At 37.9% G+C, this 20,655-nt stretch overlaps 1 protein-coding gene across 1 annotated transcript; it reads right to left on the bottom strand.

The window, feature by feature from the left end:
- Positions 1 to 15,970: 15,970 nt before the first annotated feature.
- LOC145592018 (uncharacterized) lies at positions 15,971 to 18,365 on the bottom strand. The gene is made up of 4 exons (XM_081648485.1): positions 17,537 to 18,365; positions 17,267 to 17,381; positions 16,551 to 17,036; positions 15,971 to 16,484 (listed from the first exon to the last, which is right to left on the bottom strand). The coding sequence occupies exons 1-4, from the start codon at positions 18,363 to 18,365 to the stop codon at positions 15,971 to 15,973; spliced, it is 1,944 nt and encodes a 647-aa protein (XP_081504611.1).
- Positions 18,366 to 20,655: the final 2,290 nt, after the last annotated feature.

The following is a 20,655-nucleotide window of genomic DNA, read 5'->3' as shown; positions in this document are numbered from 1 at the left end:
TTATTATTTTACCTTGTTTTCCATGTTTTTGTTCATTATGTTAGCTTAGGTTTTGTTCTAGGGAAATGGATGAAGGTTATGTTAATTAATTTAATGATTGATTGTGGTTAGTATGAAATCGTTTCTTGATTATTGTGTATGGATGATGCTTTTATGGATTAGAATCTTTCTAGCTAATTGATTCTATGTTGTTAATTGTGCTTTCAATCAATTGTGCGAGAGTGAGTTGGTTGAGGGTCTAAATTCTTCCATACCTTTGCTAGGCTAGTTGCACGAGAGTGAATTAGTTTAGTAGGATAATTAACATGCTTAATTGTGCGAGAGTGAGTTAAATGTGTTGATTGTTCCTAATCGAGGGCATTTTATCTAATTGTTTGATATTGTTGAATGCATTGATGTAATTGGATTCCACTTTCCCTAGTTTTAGTTATTTGCTCTTAGTAGTGTTTAGTTGAACCTCTTTCTATCTCACAAGCTTTCCTAGTAGTCTAATTAGCATAGATTGATACACTTAGTCCTTTTGGGTTCGACCCTTTACTTACCCCTATACTCGTATTAGGGTAGTTTAGGTATTATAAATTTCTAATTTGATTAGGGTTAGTAGACCAACGACACTATCTAATCCCGCGATCATATGCCCGAATGATATCCATCAAGGTAGAGGTTCTGTCTAGTACTCCAATGAGATCCTCTTCAATGCTCTATTTTTCCATAACTTCCCAAAAGACAGACCAAGGTGTATCACATGATTCGGATGTTGCCAGCTTAGTGAGAGCATCCGCCTGATTGTTCTCAGACTAGGGCACTTGACTCAGATTGAATTCTTCAAGCGTCCCAACCTCATCTTTGACCACCTGCAAATACTTGATCATAGCCGGTTGGGTGGCCTCATAGGCACCATGGTATTGGCTAACGACCAATTGAGAGTCAGAGCAGGCATCAATTTTTGTTGCCCCTGCCGCCTTGCACATGCGGATACCGACTAGAAGGGCTTTATATTGTGCCTCATTGTTTGAGGCCTGGAACTCGAACTGCAGTGCATACTCGTACTTGTTTCCTTCAGGAGACTAATATATAACCCCTGCACCACAGCCATTCATAGTGGAGCTCCCATCCACATATAGTTTCTAAACCTGGTCAGTGTTATCCGGCTCAGCCGGCCTTGGTATTTCGACGATGAAGTTGGCGAGTGCCTGACTCTTTATCGCCTTCCTTGGTTCGAAAGTGATTTCCATACTTTGCATTTCAATAGCCTATTTGAGCATTCGGCCAGATGATTCCAAAGTTGTCATTGGTCGTTTAATCGTGTGATCTGTGTAAACCACTACCGGATGTGCCTAGAAGTAGGGTTTCAACTTCTTGACAGCCATAAAAAGAGCGAGGTAATATTTTTCAACCATGGGGTACCAATGCTCCGCATTTCTAAGAACATGGCTGATGAAATAGACCGGGAGCTAGATGCCGTCTCTTTTATCAAGGAGAACAGTATTGAGAGCATGATCTAAGACAGCTAAGTACATGTAGAGCATCACTTTGGGCAGAGGGTTAACTAGCCTTGGCAAAAAGTGCAAGTATTGCTTTAACTTTTGGAAGGCCGCCTCAACATCATACCCCCATTCAAACATAGCCTTCTTCCTGATTGCTTGGAAGAAGTGAAGGCACTTGTCGCCTGACCGACTGAGGAATCTTCCTAGGGCCGCTAGACAACCTGTTAGCTTCTGCACTTCCTTAATAGTACGAGGTGACTTCATGTCAATGACCGTTTGTATTTTCTGTGGGTTGGCCTCTATCCCCCTTTGGTTAATCACGAATACGAGAAACTTCCCAGACTCAACACCAAAGACACACTTCTTAGGATTAAGCTTGACCTTATGTTGCCTGAGTGTGGTGAATGTTTCTCGGAGGTCAACAAGGTAATCCACATACTGCTTGGATGTGACTATCATGTCATTAATGTACGCCTCTACGTTCCTCCCAATCTGATTAATAAAGACAGTATTAATCATTCGTTGGAAAGTAGCCGGCGCATTTTTCAAGCCAAACGGCATCACAGTATAACAAAATAACCCCTGATCGGTGACGAATGTTGTCTTCTCTTGATCTTTTTTCCATAGGGGAATCTGATGAAAGCCTGAATAGGCGTCCATGAAACTCGTTAGGGCATGTCCGGTGGTAGAGTCGACAAAATTGTTGATCTTAGGAAGCGGATAACTGTCCTTTGGACATGCTCTGTACAAGTCAGTGTAATCAACACACATGCGCCAGGTACCATTCCGCTTTTTTACAAGCATAACGTTCGCAACCTAATCAGGGAAGTTACATGGCCGAATTAACTCAGCGTTTAACAGCTTTTTAACCTCGGCAGCTGCCGCCTGACTTCTCTCCTCGCCGTGATTTCTTTTCTTTTGCCGGATGGGCTTCTTTTTTGGATCAACGGCGAGTTTGTGGACAGCGAGATCTGGGGTGATGCCTGACATCTCTTCCACATTAAAGGCAAAAATGTCCTTTAATTCTTTCAGCAGAAGGTGCAAGTTTGCACTCATCTTCGAAAAAGCAAACGTCCCCACCTTAATAGTACGCTCCGGACGGCTGCCATCTAAAGAGATATAATTTTGTGTTCACAAGCCGGCTGGGGAAGGAAGTCGTCCGACCGTTCCTGGTCAGTGATTGCTATTACTTCTCCTTTTTTACCACCACCAGCTAGTCTGCTTTTCTCTTCTTTCGGGCTACTGGTGGGGCTTGCTCGGGATCCTTAACATCGTCAAGGTTTAATAGCTCTTCAACCTGGCCGGCTTGACGTCTGAGAGATACCACTCTCTGGCCGTCATCTTGTCCCCGTTCAAGGAGCCAACAAAACCATCATCCTATTCATATTTCAGCAGCATGAGGGAGGGGATAATGAATATCTTGGCTTTGTTTAACGTTGGACAGCCTAGAATGAGATTGTAGGCAGACAGTTCCTCAATGATCAAGAACTTCACAACCTTGAGGAGTCCTTGCCCTTTCTCTCCCATCCGGATGGGTAGGTCAATCCTACCTACCTGGTGCACCACGCCGCCTCAAATCAAACAAAGGGGTGTGCGACCAAATGCATGCTGATGGCTTGTACATGAGCTTCTTTAAGCACTTGTGGCTGATGATATAAGAGGAGCTGCCTGTGTCTATGAGGATCCGGCCAACCAGCTGGTTGGTGACCTTACACTCAATGACCATGGGATCATCATGCGACCTACAGACCTTGCCTCGATCCTTCTTAGTAATAATGACCTCTGGGAAGGCTGTAGAAGACGTCTGCCCCTCATCAGCAACATTTACATACATCTTTCTTAGGTGGTCCTTGGTGCCCCGGATGCTCGGGCCATCTCTAGTGAATCCGCCTGCTATGGTGTAGATCGGCTCTTCGTTAGTGTCAGAATTACCAGTAGGCTGGGGAGTCTCCTTGGACGATTGCCCAAGATTCGTCTTAGGAGTCACTTTGGACTTCAAGATATATGATTTTAGCGCTCCTTTGTTGGCTAGACGGTCCAACAACCTCTTGAGGCTATAGCAGTCGTTGGTGTCAAGGCCGACATCCTCATGGTAGTGGCAATATTTGTTTTTCTTCTGATTCTCGGCCGAACCATTCATCGGATTCGGCTTCTCTAAGGTTAGCCGGTCCTTTATCTCCATGAGGATGGAGTAACAGTCCTTATTAAACTCGTACCTTGGAACGTACGGTTTAAAATCCTTATTTTTTATTCTAGGAAGACTGGTCAAAATTATTGACCGCTTAGAGCTCTTTTCTCTTTTTGCTCTCTTCAAACTTCTAAGCCGACTTAGCTGACCGACTTTGTTTCTGCTCATCAGACTTTTTAGGGTCTGATTGCTTGTTGGAGGAGCAAAGCTCGGTCGCTTGTATATAGACTTCCACCTCCATAAGAGATCCCTGGAGAGTGAAAAATTTCTTTCTAACGAGGTCAAACTTGAAGGTTGACCCGTCTTTCAGACCCTTGAAGAAGTCTGTATAGGCTACCTTGTCAGGCATCCCTTGAATCTAGATACTCACCAGATTGAACCGCCTGACGTAGGAGCAGAGTCTTTCTTTATACCCCTCTTGCATATTGCTCAGATCGAGACTTGTTTTCTTGGCAGGGATATTCATATAAAAGTTTGAAGCAAACAAAAATGCAAGAGTCTTGAATCTATTTATACATCAAGTCGGCAAATTGCCACACCACTGTTGGGCTACGCCTTTTTTGGTAGCTGTGAAGCATCGACACCAAGTGATCTTTTGGATTGGTGGTACCATCATAGGTGCCCATCAACACGTTTTTAACCTTCATCGGCTATTCCACCTCGGTTAATTCCCTAGAGAACGCAAAGGGTTGTTCTCCAAGGTTTTACAGCCAGAGCTGCCAGTCCATAAGCTTAACATTGTATGATGCCTGACCTCCAAAGAAGGAAGGCTGAATGTAAGGCAATGCAGGCCGCCTGTATAACGGTTGGGCCGCATAATGAGCCGAGTTAATGACATGGGGACCCGTGTGGACAGAAGGACCGCCTAACGGAGTTCCATGTACAGATTGCGAATTCCTCACTAAGGTATTCTTGAAGTTATTTGCGTAAGTCGATGTGGAGGCCGACTCGAACACCTGCTTGTTCTTCTTTTCCTCGATGGAAAGTCGAGCATCATAAAAAGTCTTTTTACTACCATCCGGCTGAACATGCCGGATGGCTTTTCTCTTTACCGTTTCGGGGATACGGTCAATCAAAGGTCGAGCCTTCTCCTTGGTTGTAAAATGAGGAGTAGGTTGTCTGCCTTTGATTGACTTAGCTCTCTCATATTAAGATGCTTTTTTAGCCGACTACTCTTTTCTAGGAGCAGCCGTCTTTTTGGTGATCAAGTCCTTGATTTCACCCTTGAAAGTTGTCATGAATTTCATGAGTTCGTCTCGGGTGACTGGAGCATATCCTCTCGCCTGTGTCTGAATAGACGGTTGTCTAGAGGACTTGCTTGTACCTGCCTGGTCATTGTTTAGTTCCAGTTTATCTTTAGGATGGATCCGTTTAGAGATGATTAACCCATCAAGGGCCACATAGGTTTCGACTTTAAAGTCGTTGTCTGTATCTTTGTCTGAATAGACCTCTCCATCAACCGGAGGTCGGTTGGTTTCTGGTGGCGATACAGGTTCTTGTGAAACCATCTTTAAGGTACTCTCCCCACAGATGGCGTCCAATGTTTCGGGCTTTCTTTTGTGTCCCTCGGGAGAGTTACAACTCGCAGCCTAGATCCAAGCCGCCTGTTCCTACTAAATAACGGAAGCTCTGGATGATCGGAGTTCCGCCTCCGACGATCAAATTAGTACAGGTCAAAGTGAAGAAGATGCAGAAAAATATATATCTTCTCGGATTTCGAGAACAGGTGTTTCTCTATTCGAGAGTGATGGGTGAGGTAATGATTTGAATGTGTCCCAATAAATGGAGGAATTTCCCTATTTATAGGGTCCTAGGAATGTGTGCCCTATCCTAGGGTTTTTTGGTGATCTAGGATCTTGGGCTGCGCCAATTCCTGAGGGCCTATTTGCTTGACATGTGTCAGTCCCTAGATGGTCCACTTGGAGACCTTTTCGGGCGACACGTGTCATGCTTTTATTTGGCCATATGGCGAGGTAGAAGTACCCAAATCGGGTTGCGTCTTCTAAATCTGATTTCGAATGTTTCTACTGCAAGAAAAAGGGACATTGGAAGAGAGATTGCCTCAAATTCAAGGAAGATAAGAAGAACGACACCGTTGCTTCTATATCAGGTATTTTCGTTATAGACTTAAACTTCACTAGCAAAACATCATGGGTTTTAGATGCCGGATGTGTCTCACACCTTTGTTCTCATGCTTAGGGACTAAGGATTAACAGGAAGCTAGAAAAGGGAGAGGTTGAACTCCGAGTCAGCAACGGAGCCAAGATGTCAGCCGTATCCATCGGAAATCTCTGTTTGTCTTTACCCTCAAGGCTTATGTTAGAACTTTAAAATTGTTATCATGTTCCTAGAGTTACCAAAAAAATTATCTATGTCGGCTTTGGACGCCAAAGGATTTGAATATTGAGTAAAAGACAATGCATGTTCGTTTTATCTCAACGATGTTTTATATGGTATAGGCCACTTAACCGTTCTATATTGCATTACAATAGAGAACGGTTAAGTTAGATAACAGTTCTTTAATGTTCTTTTTTTAAAAAAAAAAAAAATCCGGCCATAATTATTCGAATTACCCTTGTACGTATTTTATTTTGTTTTTTATTCCTGTAAATCTGTATTATTTTTGTATTTCATTTTAATCCTGTATTTTTTGTATTCCTGTTTTGTATCTTGTACATTTATCCTGTAAGAAAAATTCCACATTTCCTATGTAAAATAAATCCATGATCCTGTATACGTGCAATATAAATTTCTATATAATAAAATTAAAAAAAATATTTCAAGATATGACGAAAGCTATCAAAATATAGTTCATATATATAATTTAAAACATCCAACCACAATTAAATTGAATCATTTATACAAAATTTGTACTATACAAACAAATACGTGAGTTAAATATCAAAACACCTTTCTAGTTAATGTTGATTTAAAAAAAATTATGCTAAAATATACCAATACCATATTGATCTACAATTCACATAAATCATCGTCGTCGTCATTTGGTTGATGGTATACGGTAACATATGAAATCCACCTTTCCTTAGGCTCGTCGATCATTTGTTGAGAATATATAGGAGGAACTTGCTTAAAATACTACAAAATAATGTAAAATACATACATATTAGTTAATAATATAGAATAAATTCATCTAATTAAATATAAATAAGTATATCTTTTTTTTATATATGTTCATAAGAACAACAGATACTATACCAAAAAGGCTGCTCATAATACACATAACATCCATGTGCATAATAGTTTCTGTCAGTGCATAAAAATTTGAACTTTATGCATCTGTTGTATAATTTTGTATGATTTATGTATTGGGGAAGATTTTAGTGTGCTAAAGTCATTGCCTTTTAGCTATTTTTAATTCAATTTGCACAACAAAATTACAAATTGTTTTTCTGTTATAATAAGTCATTGAAGCATCATTGATTTAGTCTTTTTTTGTCCTGTAAGCATCATTGATTGGTGCTTGCAGTATAGTCTAGCTGTAGCCTTTTACCTCAATGCTCTATTGTCTTGTTTGGGTTCTCGGAAGCTTAGTTAGAGGAACCGGTGTAGGAGGAGAAGGAGATGGGGTGAGAACTCCAGGGGCTTGGAATTGCCATTACCAAGGAAAGGGAAGGCAGGGAGCGGGCCTTTAGTGTGGCTGTTAAGTGTGAGGAAGGAGTTTAATTGTTGTACGGTACATATTTGATCTAAGTTCATACCCATGCTCATAAGGTTGGGACTGGTCTATAGCAGAAGTTTCTAGACAAAAATAAGAACCCAAACCACAATTATTCAAAGAATATAATACATCCTACAAACCTTAGCTCTGAGTCTCTAAACAAAGAGAAGCCTGAAGGTGAGGGAAGCTCCAAAAAGAGGAAATTTGGAGACACAGACCTCCAAGAGGATTTAGTAATTAAGTCATACGTCAACAACAATGAAAAAGGAATAAGCAACTCACTCGTCTTTAACAATTCTGTGATAGAAAGAAACCCTGGTGTCCACATGGTTTTCACTCGTAACCAAATTGAACCCCAGCTGATAGACACAAAGCTAGATAAAGATAAGTTTAAGCTTGATACACACAAGGCTGAATTCATCAGCACCCCAGCTGAAAACCTAGCAGCGTATAAGTTCATACCCCTACTCACTAGGTTGGTTTGCATACAACATATAAAATTTGCAAGATGCATGTGTGTATCAGCTACTCAAAATACATTAAAACAAAATGTCGTACCTTGTCGGGGATGATCATTTTCCTAGATTCAATTGTCTCAATCATGTAGCGACAAACGTATCCACTATCACTAGAGCCATTAGCTTGACGAGGACACTAATACAAACCAAAAAAAAGGGGAGGGTTAAATCAAACACCTAGTTATATAATGTATTAACATATAGTATGTACTAAGCATTGCAAAATCAAATTAAAGATACAAATACCTCTATGCTTATCCATTTAATGTAAGGCTTCTTCTTTATTTTTGTGATATCCTTTTGATGTTCCGCGCTAAAATTGATCATTGCCCTAAGTAATTATCAAAATATTAGAGTAATAGTATTGAAATACTTTCATAAAAATAAGTTAACATGTAACAAAATAATTAATCTAGCACATACTTGTTGATTATTGTTTGAGCAAATTTGGGAGGTTCATCTTTTACTCCCGCAGGATCTAGCCAATGCACCAAACCAACCGATGGACAAATAACAGCCAACATCCAATGTCCACTATATTGATTAAAATTATAGAATTCAAATACAATAATGAATGTTTAAACGGAATTAGAAATAAAACTAATGAAAAATAAAAATATGTGATTGACTCATGCACTTACTCCTCATAATACGGGGTAAAGAAGAGCCGATTTTTGTTTTTGGCATCATTACATGAAAAGAGCATAGCTAGATAGTCACATCAATCATCGTCTTTTTCCATAGTTGGAGTATAAGGGGATAGATAGTTGTAATTACAAAATCCATACAACCTTGAGATACCTTCTGTATGAACAATCACACTCTTATGCGTTGCATATCAAATATTTATTAAATTTATTAGCTCATTAATAAAAAATCGTTATAAATTGTTATGTAAAATGGCAAAGGATACAACACTTACATCATTAAAATTGACATGTGTGACGATTTTATCTCTCTTTGGAAGCACCAGTCAAGCATGTCTTCATAATCAAGGGTAACACATTGTTCATTTTGAAACACTCTAGCCAAAACTGTAAAAGATTTGGTTTTACCGCTCGTTTTCATTGCAATAGCCACATCCTTAAATACTCGAACCAAATTAGAGGTCAACTTCAACTTATCAGCATGAGTTATTGTGTACTTTCCAGTGCATGATGATTGTGATGACGACGAGTGTGGAGATGGTGTAGCGATTTCTTTAGGGACTTGCTTATCAGCCTTGTCATATAATCATAGGAAAAAAAAATCAGCAAAAAAAAAAAAAAACAGGATGATCGTATTATATATTGTGACAGATAATTATAAATTAAAACTGAATTTTACCTTCTTTATAGGAAAAACTAAATGAGAAGACCATATTAAATGATAATCCTTTGTTTGACAAATGAATCTTATCTCCCCTTCAGGACATGGCAGAGGTGCATTTCGGTTGATTTCTTCTTTAACACAAACTCGATAATAACCACTTAGGACGGGCTTGAAATGATGCTTGACAACTTCTCCTTCCATCCCAACATACACTTCTCCAATAGCAACTATGTCGACCCCTTTGTCACTCTTAATTTCCAAGGAACAAAGACTATCAACTCCCTAAATATGGAATATGGTATTAATAAACCTTTTGTGGATTGATAAGATGTAGTAGTCTATAATTTAACACCATCAGAAAAATATAGGATATATGTACTTACATCAAACATATAAGTATTAGGAAATAATGTTACCTTTGGAAATGGTTGGCCAGTAATGTTTTGTTCATTATTGAGTACATGCGTTTCTAAATTCTCATTTTTTGACACATATTCCTCATCAGGCAACACAACATGGTATGGCTCGGGTTGAACCTCAAACGCTTGAAAATTCTGCTCTTGGAAGTTGAAACCTCGAACCCCTTGGTCACCTTCGGAGCCAAAGACATCTAAATGATCATCTAACTCTTCACAACCAGAACCACCCTTTTGGACACTTACTAACTGATGGGTAACTTTGTTTTGCTCTAAGGCAACTTGGAAGCAAAGACCTTGAAGCCAACTGTCACGACCCAAGCCAAGGCCATCTAAACCTTGGCCACCAGATCCACCGGCTTGGATACCCGCTAACTGGTGGCCAACTTGGTTGCCATTTGAATCACCAAGTTCTTTCAATCGCTCTGCGTTAACCTGACCACTTGACATTAAGTAAGACAACAACAAATTTTGTGTGTTAACCACATTTTCTAATTTTGATTTGAGACACTCAAGATCGGATTGCAATTGACTTTGTGGTAATGGTTTGTTGTAACCAAAGTACAGCTTATTTGTAACACCCGACCCAACACCCCGAACACGACCACCATGTTCAAGATTCTTTAATGCTCTCGTTAGGATATCATTCCGGCCAGTGGCCTCAATTGCTCCTTGGATTTGTTGAGCCTCCAATGCTTTCTGACATCAATAATAAGCAACCTAATTAAGGCAGTGTTATCTATTATAGCCAAATAATTTATTTGATTCAAAATTAGAAACAAACACACTATTGTTTGAGCTATTTCAAAATCAACAGGAATGTCAAAGGTCATTGCACCATCTTTTTGTCTGGAATGAGCTCTTATCCAAATCAAATGTCGAGGCATGTCTCTAACTTTCACTCCTTGTTTCTAAAGTTTAGCAGCCTGACAATACAGATAACACAATGCCATTAAACAACTAAAAGTCATCCCTTAATTGATTATTTACTGTTATTCCTTAAAAAAATCAATAAAAAATAGAAAATAATCATTTCTAAACTTACAATCTCTTGTTCATAGTACAAGTACCCTTTTCGACCTCCTCGATATCTTGAAGTATTCATTTTCGCCCTCTCTCGATTCTTGTCACTTAGTTCCTTTTAATATAATAATGTACAAACAATTAATTCCCAGTTTTCAAAGGTTTTTTCATAACTATGATTAGTTATGGGCTATAATTCAAAGATTACCATAAACGCATCATCAGTATATGTTTCAATGAATTTGGTCCAATCAGCTTGTGTTATAAATGGATACATCGAAGGTGGCTTCTTTATAATCACATTTGGATTTACTCCCTTGGTGTCGTACATCCAATCCTTTCTTAATTTGGCCTTGAAAGCTCTCCACCGGATTGAAGCTCTCCCTAATACATAATTTCTACGTTCTTCCGGCACTATAAATCCTCTTTGCACAATTGAAATAAAAGATATCAGATATAACAATACCTAAATTCATTGATCAAAAAAATACCTAAATTCAAATAAACAAGCTTTTATAAGGCTTGATCATTCTCTAGAAGCCACACTGCAGTTTGGGGGGAGCTTCTTCTTTGTGATTTTAAAAATTTATCATGTTCAGTTTACTGTATATAACATGAATGTTTGTATCTTTTCTTGTTATAAAAATAAGTTTCTCCAAGTCACCAATATGAATCATGGGAGAAACATGAATAATGTTAGGGAAAATATAGCTAGTTGATCGATATTGGGATGATCTAATTTGGTTATGTATGTAATCATAGGAACTTGGTTCCAATTCCTTTGATTATTCTCTACCTAAAGAAGTTTGCCACTTTTGTTGCTAGTAAGAACCATACAACATCGAGATTTCTAGACATGCTATTTGAGAAGGCCAAATAGAAGGCTGGACCGGTGGAAGAGTTCCAATGGCTTGGTTTGACGTTGTTTGTAGCAGTGCCTTTTCCTGGTACTAGAGTATGGACTGGTGCTATCATTGCTTTCGTGCTGGATATTCCTTTCTGGCCTGCTGTAACAGAAAATTTCTTTGGTGTGGTCGGTGCTGGACTTCTTGTCATTCTGCTAGTGAATCTTGGCCTCAAGTATGCTGAGTAATATGTAATTAAAGGTACTAATATTTGGCAAAAGTTGCAAAGAGGGTACTAATGTTTCAATTGTTGCAAAGAGGGTACTGAACCCATTGTTGTAGGTTAATAATCCAGTGGCAATTGCCTGTAACCGGTTACCACCTTTTTCCAATTAAAAAAAAAAGAAAAAGCTTATTTTAATGCTCAGCTGTACTTTGAGAAGCAAGAATCATCATGACACTTTCCTCATCCCCTTCCCTTAAACTTTCTCTCTCCTCCCTTCCATGGCAGGGCAACCATAATTGCTTCCTTCACCAGGAAATATAGATAAATTCAACTAAAATCCCATGAGATATAAAAATAGAATCCTGCATGAATATGAGATGGCACCTAAATCGACCAATTCCTCAAACTCAACCACAAGTAAATCATAATACCAACATCCTAAACCCCAAATAAATTCAACCCCCAATCACCTAAAAAAATGGCTGCCATAACAAACCTATCAAGCATTCAAGGTCTTCCACCAATGATCTGGGGCTTTTGGGCTAGAAATCAGAGGGCTAGGGTATCGAATATGAATAGTGTGATCAGCGGCAGTGATTGAAGGCTGTTGTTCATTAGTAGGTAGTAGCAGTACCACATTGAATCAATTGCTTCCACTTACAAAAAATAGACAAATGCACAAAATTTTCTTAATTAACTTCTAGATTGAATCAATTGCCTGGAGAAAGTGATAAATGAGTATAATCTGTTGTTGCTCACTCTTTTCTTTTCGATTTGTGTTTTCCGTGTGCTTTGTTGTGGGTTGACGCCAGCAGAGGAGGGCGGTGGGCCAGCTAGGGAAAAGATTCGGTTGTCGGCGGTGGGTGGAGAAGGCTTGTTGGTGGTTTTGTGGTTGGCGGTATGGGTGGTGTTTTTTTTTTTTTTTTTTTTTTTTTTTTTTTTTTTGTATGGGTGGTGTTATGCATATGAGGATTGAAGAGTGAGAGTAATACTTTTTTTTTCAAGTAATAATTTTTTTTTCTCTAACTTTTGTAACAGGCAAATATTAATGTGTCAGCAATTTAATTTTCCTTTTTTTTCGCAAATGGTAACCTGTTGTAATAGGTTAATTAAGAGCTGAGTACTCTACCTGCAACTTCTAAAACGTTAGTACCTTAACTGCAACTTTTGCCAAACATTAGGTCCTTCAATTGCATATTACTCCAAGTATGCTATTATAACAGGCATTCTCCTCAAGTATGCTATGAATTTTCAAAATCACATAGAAGAAGCTCCCCCCAAACATGTAGCAAGACCAATTTTTATACAGTATGAATTTTCAAATTTACAAGCATAACAATCCTTCACTCTATGAGTTAGAACATCAGATAAAAGTGGTGAGTCAGAACATCAGATTAAAACTGGTAAGAAGATCATTTAACCAACTCTGACTCTTAGCCCATCCTTATTTTCCAAATGGAAATTATCTTGAAGGGGAAAGATTGAACACACACACACGTATAGTTATTTTGGTCAATCAACTTCAAATGCAATTATTGAGTTATTTTGATCACTCAACATTAGATTAAAACTGGTAAGAAGATCACTCAACTTCAAATGCAATTATGACGTGCTAGTCCTGCTACTAATTCTTCTGTAATTTTTACTTATCCTTAAATATGATAGGTAAAAATAGGAAAGCTAATTTTTAATGTTGTGCACTTTTATTGAGTTGGACATGTCACTTGTAAAAGCTGAGTTAGAGTAACGTGATTTGATATTGAAGCAAAGCATTGTGTTTATTTGAAACTGAATGAATTTTTTTTTTTTGAGGAATAAAACTGATTGAACTTTATTTTATTAAAAACTCTAATAATAAGAAGAATATAAATGCAATCAGGCTGACAAACTTTGGATACCGGTTTCTTGACTTACTAAATGTAATAGCACAGGCTTAATAATCAAACACCAGGTTGTCTTATTAATATTTCAGTTGAAATCAGAGATGTTTCAATAAAGAGAGGTTTAAAACCATGTAACTCATAAGACAAGAACAATAACAAATGAGTAGCATAGATCACACTTACTACACCAGCAAAAGGTATACAAAAATACAAGTACAACTACCAGAAATAAACGAGCACATGTAGTAACATAATATAATATGCATAAGTGTTGCACCATTCAGCAAAGATTTGTAGAGTTGTAACTATTAAGCACCAACTAACTTAATCTGTCACATAATTCTGTAACATCTAACACAATGTTGTATATATAAATATAAATCACAGAATTGTTCCTCTCATGATCATGGGAGTAATTAGAAAGCCTTTAATCTTGTGATCAAGGTAATTATGTCAAAGTCTGAAAGAAAGGATGATGAACAAATAAATCAAGGTAAGCCTAGTGTCTTGGCTGGTGTGAGTACTAAGAAAGATATGGTGCTTGTTGATATTGCACCGTTATCGGGTTTTCTTCTGCCTCTGATTATCAGACAATTGTCTCATTCTAAGTATATGAAGGTGAGAGACCTGTTGCTAAAGACAACAACTTTCTAGGAAAATTTAAACTATCGGACATTCCTGCAGCACTTGCTAAAGACTATTTGATTTGCATAAACCTCATCACATAAAATCTAGTTCAAAATCCTTAGCATAAATTAAGTACTCATATTTTATTAACTGTTGAAAATCATTAATTTGACAGCAAATTTGTCAAAATGAATGCATTGTGATAATGATAAGTGATTTATTTTTTTATTGGACTAAATGCAAATAATAGTAGACTTATCTCAATCCAAAAGTCTAATTTCAATTCATCATCTCATTCAATCTTACAATTCCAGCTTCCAAACTCATGAAGTTATTACTAAAATTGGCAAATCAAAATAACTAAATCAATCAGAGGTGTGCAAACAAAAGCCATCCAAAGCAAAACCTGTGTGCAGATAATAAGCAACATTGGGTAAAGAGCTCATCAATACTCAACCACAAATAAGCAACTGTATGACCATCAAAAATAAAACAAAGACATCCTCCAGCAAAAAAAAATGACCAAACCAATATTGAGATTTCAAACCAAAAAATTAAATAGCTACTGTAATGAATTTAAAGAGGTCATCAATAACTTTTTTCGGAACTTCCTCCCAATCGCAATAATTGATATTCACTCTTTCACGAACAACTACACCAATGTATAATGAAAAGATATATCTATTTTCCCCAATTGGCACTTTATTGTGATTCCATTCCAAGGGGTTTTTGACGCCACTTAGAATTGCTTTTCCAACTACTGCAGCTACTGTACGACCCCTTCCATTCTCACACTCAGTAGATTCTTCAGCCTCGCCAGTTTCAGAGGCCTCATGAGCACTTGCTTGCTTTCTCTTTTTCGATATCAACCTGCAAACATACAAATATATTAGAAATCATCTCTAAGAAGTGTCATTAAATCAAATAAAATAAAGCATTTTTCTAAAAACTCTATATTAAGAACAGATTATAAATTTCAATACAAGAACCATAAGAATCAGATTTTTTTATTAGCATAATAACCTGTACGACGCCGCTTTTTAGGTCGATTATCTGCATTACTATTTTCATTGTCATGCCAAATCCCTTCTTCATGATCACTACGTATACATGTTGTTATATCATCAAGACTATCATCAACATTTTGTACCTCACTAGGGGTAGACCTCTCCTCATAAGAAATATTGTCATTATTGTCATCAATGACATATATAGGTTTCGATGTGACAACAACTGATTTTCTTTTATCACACGGGTCAGTAACATAAAACACTTGTTTAGCTTGACTAGCCAAAATGTATGGATCTTCTGTATGACCTATCTTGTTGAGATTCATAGTAGTATGCCCTAAACCTTCGCATACAACATTGTTATTATTGTCAGCCCATTTGCAACCAAAAATAGGTATCGAAAAACCCATATAATGCAACTCACATATCTCTTCGATTACCCCATTGTATCAAATTTTGCTATAGACAGGTCGATTATCTTTAGCACTAGACGAATGCATCACTTCCGCTTCAACACATACCCCGCTGTTTTGCATAATGCTTTTATCATCTTGGTCCCTAGTATAAAATGTGTAGCCATTAATGGCATAACAAGAGAAAAATGAGGCAGAGAAATCAGGACCAATTAGCTAAACTCCTAAGTCGGTCAGAAACAGTTTGTGGGGAATTTTTAATCTCTTTCATTACTTGATCCTTGAGCCAAAGATGAAATTTTTTACTTTGTTCAGTAGCCAAAGCTTTGGAGCTAGCCTTTCGATTATGCATCTTCAAAAAAAGTCATATGTCTATTAATATACGGTGCAATTTCATCTTCATTGAAAAGAATATATGTGTGGGCCATGTGCCACTTTTCAGGAGACAAGTTAAGTTCTCTACGACCTATGGTTCCCTTACCCTGAAGTGTGTCACTGTGTCGAGAAGTAGAAATCCCTACTGTCCTTATATCTCCTAAACTTTCTAGGTAATATTCCATAGCTAACTCATAAAGCATTCTCTCAGTAATACAAGCCTTAGGTCGATAAGCATTCTTAACATACCCCTTATAAGTTTTCATTTGTCTTTCAAAGGCCCATTGAGCTCTATTGTGCACGGGACTACAAAATCTAATCTCCCTTACCAAATGAACTGGCAAATGTATCATTACATCAAAAAATGCCGGGGGAAAGTACATCTCCAATTGACACAAAATAACAGTAATTTCAATTTCCAAGGAATCCAAATATTTTGGATTGATGACTTTACTGTAGATTGCCTTAAAGAAACGACATAACCTGATAATGGCATATCGTACATTTTTTGGCAAAATTGAACGAATAGCAATAGGTAAGAGATCTTACATAAGAACATGGAAGTCATGAGACTTCAAACCCACGAGTTTCAAATTCTCCATTGAAACAAGAGAAGAAATGTTTGAAGAATAAGCCTCGGGCACTTTAACTCCAGCTAAGGATGCACAAAGCTCAACTTTCTCCTTTTTAGAAAGTGTATAAGCAGCAGGTGGCAAATAGTCCCGTTTTCCAGTCTCAACGGCATGGAGCTCATTTCTGATATTCATTTCCTTCAAGTCAAGTCGAGCATTAACACTGTCTTTTGCCTTCCCCGAGATATTCAATTGTGTGCTAATCAAACTATCAAAAACATTATTTTCGATATGCATAATATCTAGAGAATGTCGGACAAAGAGAAATCTCCAATAAGGAAGACGCCAAAAATCATAACACTTCTTGTACCCTTTCTTAGGAATGGCATCTTTATCTTTCTTGAACTTGCCAAAAGTAAGTTGAATGTCTTTCACCTTTTCAAATACTTCTTGGCTAGAAAGACTTTTGAGCGACTTTCAATATTTTGTTCCCCATTCAAAGATTTTTTCATTCGACGATACATATGATCCAAAGGAAGAAATGGACGATGATCATAGTAGACCGTCTTTCTAGATGCCGATAACCATTTACCTTTCCAACCATCTTCACATATAGGACAACCACCTTCCCCTTTTACAGAATAGCTAGAAAGATTACCATATGCTGGATAATCTTGTATGGTGCAAAATTACATTGGTCTTAAATTGAACATTTCATTCCGATTATCATCAAACACTGCTTCACCTTCTTCCCACAACAACTTTAAGTCGTCAATGAGAGGTGCCAAATACACATCGATGTCATTTCCTGGTTTTTTAGGTCCAGAAATAAGCATTGACAACATAATGTACTTTCTTTTCATACATAACGAAGGAGGTAAGTTATAAGCCACTAGCATGACCAGCCATGTACTATGGATGCTACTAAGGGAACTATATGGATTCATACCATCAGTAGAAAACCTAAGGCGTAGGTTTCGTGCTTCACTACCAAATCAGGGAATTGTCCATCAATAAATCTCCATTGCGGTGAGTTAGCCAGGTGTCTAAGTAACCCATCCTTTTTCCGACAAAATTTATGCCATGTCAACTTCTCTGCATCTACCGGATCTGAATACATCCGTTTAAACCTAGGAATAATTGGAAAATACCACAAAACCTTAGTTGGCACTCCTTCCTTTTTCTTGTACCTTGAGAGATTACACTCTGGGCAACTCTTTGCTGATTCATTTTCATTTTGATAAAGTATGCAATCATTAGGACACGCATGAATTTTTTCATAACGCAAACCCATTGTGCATAATGTTTTTTTTGCCCTGTATGTATTCTTTGGCAAAACATTATCAGATGGAAGGACATCTATCAAGAACTCAAGTAATGCTGTAAAACTCTTATCTGTCCAAATATGATCCACCTTCAAATTGTATAGCTTAAGTGAAGCTGATAGCTTTGTGTAATTACACCCTTCATATAAAGGCTTCTCAAAATCACTCAACAATTCTTCCATCGCATTAGGATAATCATCTACTCTGTGTACGAATTGACTCGTCATGTCCTCTAATTCGTTACCCTTATCGGTATTATGGCCTTGAGCATCCTTGCTTGAAATTTCTTCCCTTTTTTCACCATGACGACGACAGCAAGTATATGTTCTATCAAATTGCCTTTTACTCAAATGATTAAGTATCATATCAGCTTTGTGATACATAAGATTATGGATGATGTAACAAGGACATGGCAATTTATCACGCCCTTCACTATTATTTTCCAAAGCAAATTTAATAAATTCCATAACTCAATCTTCATATTCTGGATCCCCTAATTTTTTTGTGGTTATCCAAGTTCGGTCCATTTTTACAACCTAGGATGTTAAAAATAAAAATAAACACACATAAGTGACAAACATAACTGCACTTGCTATATACTTATGGATATAATTTTAACATACACTACTATAGTTAATGCCAACAACAACAGATGTTAAAGATAGACTGGAGTATGCTAGAATAATGGTGGAGGTGAAGTTTAGTGCTGAGCTTCCAGATTTCATTGAGTTTTTGGATGAGATGGGTAATATAGTGAAGCAAAAAGTTGATTAGGAATGAAAGCCTGTAGTGTGCAAGGTTTGTGGTGGAGTGGGCATAGTGATGACCTATGTCCTAACCATTAAGTCCAGACTAGGAGGAGACAAAGGAGTCAGGTTAAGAAGGTTTGGAGGCCAATGCAAAAGCATGTATCTACTCACAACCTCAGCAGGTTGGGGATCAGGACAAGGTAGAGGGTGTGGCTAAGGATCAGCAAGCTCAACTTATACAGCCTGGTGTTATTCTCATCGGTAGCAGTGGAAATAGATTAAGTGTCTTGAAAGAGGGGGAGTGTTCTCATCATTTTTAATGGATAGTATTAGTTTCTAGAATGTTAGGGGACTAAACATGCCTAGTAAGAGCTATGATGTCTTATGGTTTTTAAGACAGCATGGTTTGGGTCTGTTTGGTTTCCTTGAAACAAAGGTGAAGGATAGGAAGTTTGGCTTGGTGTTTTCAAGATTTGGAAGTGAATGGTCTGTGGTTACCAATTACAGTAAGCATAAAGGAGGGAGAATTTGGATGATTTGGTTGCCTCAAGTGTTTGAAGTTACATTGCTAAGAGTGGAAATGCAGTTGGTTCATTGTGCTGTGGTTCATAAAGGCACTAGTAGTTAGTTCTTTTTTACTTAGGTGTATGGTTTAAATGAGGCTAATAGGAGAGAAGAGTTGTGGGATCAGAATGTGCAACTTTCCAAGCAGTTATATGGTCCTTGGTTGGGGGGAGGGGACTTTAATAATGTCCTGAATCTTGGGGACAGGGTGGGATCTACTATTTCCTTAAATGAAGTAGAACCCTTTAGAAACTGTTTAAGAAAGGCTAACCTGTTTGAGTGGAGTACTGGTGTCATGTTCTATACTTAGAACAATAAACAGGATGGAGTGAATAGGGTCAATACAAGGATTGATAGGGTGATTGTGAATGTTACATGGTCTGATTTTTTCAAGACTATGCAAGCTAATTTCTACCCTGAAGGTCTTATGGACCACTGTCCCTGTGTGATTAAGCTGTTTGCTGGTGGAAGTCAGATCAGAAAGCCTTTTAGTTCTTCAATATGTGGATTGATGCCCCTAGGTTCTTGAATGCTGTTAGGGATGCTTGGAATAAGGTTGTCCATGGCATTGCCATGTATCAAGTTGTGAAGAAATTGTAGGAAGTTAAGCTGGCTCTGAAGACTATTAATTTGACTAAGTTTTCCTGTGTGGAAACTGCTGATGCAATTGCTAAGAGGAAGCTAGTTGATATTCAGATTAAATTGAATGATGACCCTGGTAATACTGATTTGATTGCTCGGGAGAAAGAGGCAAGAGAGGCATATAACACTGCTCATTCAGCTAGAGACAAGTTCCTGAAGCAGAAGGCAAAGCTTCAATGGTTAAAGGATGGAGATATGAATTCTGCATATTTCCATGCTATTCTAAGGAAGAGAAGAATCCTGAATAGTGTATTCTCCATTGTTACTGATAGTGGTAATATAGTGACAGAGCTTGAGGGGATTTGTGATGCTTTCCTTGAGTATTATATAGGTTTGCTTGGATCCCAAGAAAATGTAAGGGGGCAAGTGCATCTTGATGTGATTGCTGAGGGTAGGATTATGTCTGAAGATCAGAGTAATAATATCTGCAGGAAGTTTGATGAGACTGATGTGAAGAGAGCTTTATGGAATATTGATGATTATAAGGCTCCAGAGCCAGATGGATTTTCTAGTATGTTCTTTAAGGCTACTTGGGATGTCATTGGTTCTGCTGTAAGTAAGGCCGTTCTGGATTTATTTGAGCATGGCAAGTTGTTGAAGCAGATTAATGCTACCACATTAATTTTGATTCCCAAGGTGGAGAATGCTAACAAGTTTACTCATTTCAGACCAATTGCATGCTACAATGTCTTGTATAAAATCATTTCTAAGATGCTATGTGAAAGGCTCAAAGAAGTGTTGCCTGGATTGATTGATGCTAATCAGGGTGCTTTTGTAGGTAGGAGATCAATCCTTTACAATA

The sequence above is a fragment of the Chenopodium album genome, chromosome 18, assembly GCF_948465745.1.
Source record: "Chenopodium album chromosome 18, dcCheAlbu1.1, whole genome shotgun sequence".
NCBI classification, from domain to species: Eukaryota; Viridiplantae; Streptophyta; class Magnoliopsida; order Caryophyllales; family Amaranthaceae; genus Chenopodium; species Chenopodium album.
The sequence above is the reverse complement of the archived record's forward strand: the minus strand, read 5'-3'. Positions and strand labels throughout refer to the sequence as shown.